Source organism: Salmo salar, chromosome ssa22 (genome assembly GCF_905237065.1).
Source record: "Salmo salar chromosome ssa22, Ssal_v3.1, whole genome shotgun sequence".
In the NCBI taxonomy this organism is placed as follows: domain Eukaryota; kingdom Metazoa; phylum Chordata; class Actinopteri; order Salmoniformes; family Salmonidae; genus Salmo; species Salmo salar.
In genome coordinates this window covers 42,178,088-42,184,683 of record NC_059463.1, presented here as the reverse complement: position 1 = coordinate 42,184,683, position 6,596 = coordinate 42,178,088, and the positions used below count along the sequence as shown (strand labels likewise).

Here is a 6,596-nt window from a genome sequence, read left to right as displayed (position 1 = left end):
TTTAGGTGGCATATGCAGGGCCTGGGTGGCAGGTTGAGGGGAATGCGTTTGTTTAGGTGATGTAGTGGGAGCTGATGTTGGGAAATAGCGTTGAGGGGGATATGGAGGAAGATGGTATGGGTAAAACGGGTGGAATTCAGGTGTTTGTGGGACCTGGGGGTCTCTTTTAGGTGGCATATGCAGGGCCTGGGTGGCAGGTTGAGGGGAATTTGTTTGTTTAGGTGAGGTAGTGGGAGCTGATGTTGGGAAATAGGGTTGTTGAGGGGGATACGGAGGAAAACGGTATGGGTAAAACGGGTGGAATTCAGGCATTTGTGGGACCTGGGGGTCTCCTTTACGTGGCATAGGTGGTAGATCGGTGGCCTGGCTAGAAGGTTTAGGGGAATGCGTTTGTTTAGGTGAGGTAGTGGGAGCTGATGTTGGGAAATAGCGTTGAGGGGGATACGGAGGAAGATGGTATGGGTAAAACGGGTGGAATTCAGGAATTTGTGGGACCTGGGGGTCTCTTTTAGGTGGCATATGCAGGGCCTGGGTGGCAGGTTGAGGGGAATTTGTTTGTTTAGGTGAGGTAGTGGGAGCTGATGTTGGGAAATAGCGTTGAGGGGGATATGGAGGAAGATGGTATGGGTAAAACGGGTGGAATTCAGGTGTTTGTGGGACCTGGGGGTCTCTTTTAGGTGGCATATGCAGGGCCTGGGTGGCAGGTTGAGGGGAATTTGTTTGTTTAGGTGAGGTAGTAGGAGCTGATGTTGGGAAATAGGGTTGTTGAGGGGGATACGGAGGAAAACGGTATGGGTAAAACGGGTGGAATTCAGGCATTTGTGGGACCTGGGGGTCTCCTTTACGTGGCATATGCGTGGCCTGGCTAGAAGGTTTAGGGGAATGCGTTTGTTTAGGTGAGGTAGTGGGAGCTGATGTTGGGAAATAGCGTTGAGGGGGATACGGAGGAAGATGGTATGGGTAAAACGGGTGGAATTCAGGAATTTGTGGGATCTGGGGGTCTCTTTTAGGTGGCATATGCAGGGCCTGGGTGGCAGGTTGAGGGGAATTTGTTTGTTTAGGTGAGGTAGTGGGAGCTGATGTTGGGAAATAGCGTTGAGGGGGATATGGAGGAAGATGGTATGGGTAAAACGGGTGGAATTCAGGTGTTTGTGGGACCTGGGGGTCTCTTTTAGGTGGCATATGCAGGGCCTGGGTGGCAGGTTGAGGGGAATTTGTTTGTTTAGGTGAGGTAGTAGGAGCTGATGTTGGGAAATAGGGGTTGAGGGGGATACGGAGGAAAACGGTATGGGTAAAACGGGTGGAATTCAGGCATTTGTGGGACCTGGGGGTCTCCTTTACGTGGCATATGCGTGGCCTGGCTAGAAGGTTTAGGGGAATGCGTTTGTTTAGACATGGTAGTGGCTGCTGTTGGGGAAGTGGGTGGTTGGGGGGGATACAGAGGGTATCCAGACGTAACAGGTTCAGTTTGATGGAGGCCTGCAGGGCAGGAGAACGTGAGCTCCCCAGCAACCGAGAGCATAAAAAGCAAACGCTCATCATCCTGAGTAGAAAAAACAAAAGTCAGGAAATCACCAAAGTGACCATTTGATCACTTTCATGACCACAAGATCACAGTGAGGACTACCTTCAACTCCACACAGGGTCCCGTGTATGGTGCAGTGATCACCATTACTCCAAAGAATGGCTCAATGGTTAAGCGACATTGCTGGGAGACTGAGAGAAGTGGCTCCCACACACCAGACACTGAAAAATATCAATTTCAGTGTGAGCAACAGAATAGACTGTAGGCATACACCAGTCTACTGGCAACCATTGATAGAAATGAGAAGTCTTTTGGATCAGCATTCATTCACCATAGGTTCAAATTAATACATTTAATATGCCCAAATATACCATGTGCACTGGAAATGTCAAAGAATTACCCACCTTTGACTTGAAGAGCATTTGCTGCCATGGGAAACTTCACGACCATGCCAGATAAATAGCAGGAAACAGAGGGAGGAGGGGGTGGTGCAACAGGACAAGACATGGTCATGGGTGCCCCCCACAGACGCAGTGGCAGAACATAGTTACCCCCCTGTATGAAGGAAAACATTTGTATCATGATGCAACCCCTGTAAATGTGCTTTAACAGCCAACATGTGAATAGAGGCTCAAAGCAACATTTAACAGTACAAGATTATTCAAGAGTTAATTTTAACATTTTTAGTAAGGTAAAGCCTCCATGGAGGTAATATCACCTCTTGAGTGACATGGCAGCCTTGGTATGGTGCGACAAACATTACATCTCTGATTGACCGCTTCACAGAGAAGCCACAGTGAGTTGGCATTCGGGACAGGGGAAAAACAGGAAACCCATCACCTGCACAAGACAGAAATACCTCAGGCTAAACCAACTAAGCAGCATCAGGGTTTAATATTTCTTACCTAGTGGGCACATTCTACTTACCGCCATCGACCAGAAAATGTGGAGCTCTCCCCCCTTTGACCCGAAGTGTCATTGTATCATTGCTACACTGTACTGATGGCCCCATGTGCTGGAGTTTAGCAGCCAACTTGTGCCATTCTGGGAGAGGGAATGAATAAACAGGATTTGTAAAGGCTCAAACATGTGCCATCTTTAAAGGGGCAATCTGGGATTCAAACAAAGGGCTATAACATTTTAGTCATCCATTCAGCAAAACAGCAGTCTGAAGTGTGTCCAGTTGCAAGGGGTCCATTTGAATTTAGAAAATGCAGCCTTTAAACTAAATGTTTTGGTCCATGATGTAGTCCAGTGAACACAGCAGTGGCGGTTCTAGACCATTCAACTGGGGGGGGCCAAGCTAGGGCCAGTTGTACGGTTAGAGGGGCCAGTTACATTAAACGTTATTGTTGTCATATCGTTTTCACTGCATTGCAGACAAAAATCATGTTCATAATGCAGATGCATGTGGTACGATACTGTTGTGTTCCGCCTAAAGCCATCCCTCTAGAAAATGTGGGTTAAATGAGTGTTCCAAGTGGCCACTGTATTAACAGATGTAAAAAAGAAAGCAAAAATTAGTTATGTAAAAATGTTCATACTCCACATTTAGGGGGGCCACAAGGGGGTCAAATTGTTGTCACAGGGGCACTGCCCCCCCAACCACTAGTGGAACACAGCCATTTTGCCCCTTTCAAATCTCTGATCGAGACACTTTGGGGTGGACCCACCTGCCACAACATACACCCATTTCAATCAAGGAGAAGACATGGTGTACACATTGGATTACTTAAAAAAATAATAAGAGGAACGTTTTGTATAGCCACATATGTAACTACCAATATAAAAATTGTCAAATGTGTTGGTTAAATCACATTAGCTGGTGTTACAATCTGTAGCTAGAATGGGGCTAAACCAATGTATCCACTAAATCAGAGTTCAGCTGTGGATGCAAAGACTGACCAACGATGTGTTGAAGCAATATAGCATTTTACTATTAGGCTACATGATTTACAGACAAATGGAGAAAAAAAAGGGAGGCCTGGTGGCTTACCTTGTGATGCAGGCTGTCCAGCCCGATTACCAGCCTCAAATGCAAGAGATCCGTTTTGAGTCTTGATGCGGTCAGAAGCGGCGGATTCATCATTGGTTACTTCGAAACCCACCCTTCTCCGTTGGACGTTATTCCCAACTACAAGCCTCCCGGATCGGACAGTCGTCGGATACATTTTGGCATTTTTTGGCATTGAAATGCTTGCGTCTGGAATCTGCCCAAAGCAAGGGGTTAACACAGCGCTAATCGTTGCCATCACCGTAAAATACAATATAGGATGTTTCCACGACATAACATCTCTAATCGTTTTTCGCATGGTGGTACAAACAAAAATCTGTGCAATTGCGCTTATACGCGAGTTCACTGAGGTCTCTGGTAGAAGTTGCTCCAAATTTAAACGGCTTGCCTAATTGAAAGACCAATCAGAATTTAGCTCGACTGGTGACAATTTTTTACACTAATTAGTAGCGTGCCCGGTTAAGTTGCAGATAGAAAGGCAGGCCAATTGAGGTGCCCGTGCCAAACATCACTACTGTACATGCCAGAAGCAGTGGCGACCCGTCATTCAGGGCAAGTGGGGCTGTTTTGAGCCCCACATATAATTTTTTGGGGGGGGCTTGCCTGTTTTGCATGTTATTTTGGCATTAATACATGTCACATAACAGTTTGCAAAAAATGTAAAAATAATATATATCAATGAGTTAATAAAGACGCATACAAACATGGTCTCTTTTTTGTTTTCTTGAGTAAGGCAGCTCCAAAATGCAGGTTTTCAGCCTAGCTCAGTGCTTTCTGTGGTGGTGGGGCAAGCCAGCAGAAAATACGGAGTGTTGCACCGTGATTGCCTCAGTGTTCTGTCACTCATGGGGACTTCACGTCACTGCGAAGTGTAAGAGGAGACATTGAAAATTCTAGCCCTTCGGCTGCTGCCATAGAATTGCCCATCCAAGACGGCTCAAGGTCATTGACCACAGATAAAATGAAGTCAAATCATGTTATATGTACATTAGCTTTGATTGGACTGATCATGTCATCATCATACTTTCAAAATCTTAGCTAGAAAGCATTATCATTAATCAAGTCGACAATCTACTGGCAAATCCTTTTTAATCCTTGTCATATGAAGAGAAATAATGAAGAGAAATTTTTGATGAAACTTATTGGTGCTCATCGGCCAATAAGTGTGTGGTCTCAGACCTGGGATTAAGGGGCTCTTTTCCAAGTTTAAAATGATAAACATTCAACATTGGTCATACTGTCAATGAAGCACGATTTGTGTCGCGGTCAAAACAACTGTTAACTTGGAGGCCCGCTAATATTTTAAGCGCTTTCATTGTCTGCTTTAATGCACCCTTTATTTATCCTACGGTGCTGACTTGATGTACAGGGAAAACACTGTGTGTTGAATGGCTCATGTTCTGAATTCTGTCGCTGTACATTTCAAAAGTGCTAAGCAAATAGTTATTGACTATAAAGTATATCTGTTCACAGTGCATTTCTCTATCGTTCTCAACTAATAGAACATCCTGAAGCAATGTTAGCTTGTCTAAATCAATCAGAGGCTAATCAATTAGTATGGCACATCAACTTTTGATTTTTATCTATGATTGTTATTATGTCGTGTTTATGTAGGCTATCTTTCCAGTTATAGACTGTACGAACTGTTAATCTCTGCTCTTATTAGAGCAGGGATATAAACTAGCCTATATAATAAACCACAATAATTGCAATAACACTCAGGAGTCAGGATTTAATGTTTTATTTATTTAGTCAGAAACATAACATATATGGTCAACTTAGTTTTATTCATCATTGTGTTATATTGTCCACTGAAATTAATAATACAATTGTAAAATCATCAAAATGAACATAACTTAATACCGGAAAAAAATTTTAAAATACATTTACGCTTGATCATGTATTTCTATTTCATGGAAATAATGAAGAGAGAATTGTTCAAGTAAAGTCAGTGTATATAACAAAAAGATCTAAAAAAAGAATACAGAATATTTTAGTATCTTTCAAATAACCTAGCCAATCGCCAATCAACTACTACTCTAGTTGTCCCATGGGGATTCTAACATAGCATAATATGACTTTATTCAAAGCAAACAAGTGGATAACTTGTGTGGAGCAGTTCCCTTGTCAACAGTGTGGATTGGAAGTACTGATGTGAAGTGACATGGGCATTGGCTGAGGTGATGGGGTGAAGATGTCAGCTCATAGGTCTGTAACGTTTATGAGGCGGCAGGTAGCCTAGTGGTTAGAGTGTTGGGCCAGTAACTGAAAGGCTGCCCCTGAACAAGGCAGTTAACCCACTTTTCCCTGGTAGGCCGTCATTGTAAATAAGAATTTGTTCTTAAAAGACTTGCCTAGTTAAATCAAATTTTAAAAATGTCACTGCTGCCCATACTGGACCCTGCTGAGTGACCCCTGGCTCATTCACCTTGTCTGGAACCATAGACATGTATACATCATTGGAACTTCCTCCTCTTGGTGCTCAGGGGTTGGAGATGGCTGAAGGATCTGATCAGAAGCCTGCAATAACTGAATGAGCCTCTGGCTTTGGCTGTGGGTGCTCCTTGGCTCTGAAATTGTCAGGAGTTGCAGCGTCCAGCCATAGCCACCAGAGGTGTGAGAGATGGTTGTGATCTCACTGTCCTTCAGTGAGAGGTCAGCTCCAGCTTGGTGTGTCCAGGAAGAAAGGGGTGGGGCTGTGAAGTGGCTGCCCACCCCTAGCAGGTGTCCATGGTCACGGTGGAGCACGTTGTCGATGCGGAGATTGATTGTGACAGAGGACACACAACTCTATGAAGGAGAGGATGCACTCGTGCTCACTGCCACAGTAGGGAAGAGATGCTGCTGGCAGTGGGTCCTCCTCCACCCTTATGATGACATGGTGTCTCAGACTATCTGTGGTGGTGGAGTGGGGGGTCATCATAGACACGGCATATGGAGCTGCTTTCGAGTGATGCTGCCGAACGCAATTGTTTGGCATGAGTTCCGCCCAGTTTTTCTCTGACTTTGTAAAAGGCTCCAGCCACAGTGTTTTCTGCACCCTGTCCCAAAACAACG

At 44.7% G+C, this 6,596-nt stretch overlaps 1 protein-coding gene across 1 annotated transcript; it reads right to left on the bottom strand.

The window, feature by feature from the left end:
• Positions 1 to 364: 364 nt before the first annotated feature.
• LOC106583456 (uncharacterized) lies at positions 365 to 3,908 on the bottom strand. Its single transcript, XM_014167654.2, has 6 exons — positions 3,522 to 3,908; positions 2,453 to 2,569; positions 2,244 to 2,365; positions 1,930 to 2,080; positions 1,628 to 1,746; positions 365 to 1,543 (listed from the first exon to the last, which is right to left on the bottom strand). Exons 1-6 carry the CDS (start codon positions 3,835 to 3,837, stop codon positions 1,223 to 1,225), a joined length of 1,146 nt encoding a protein of 381 aa, XP_014023129.2. The 5' UTR covers positions 3,838 to 3,908; the 3' UTR covers positions 365 to 1,222.
• Between the last annotated feature and the right edge of the window lie 2,688 nt (positions 3,909 to 6,596).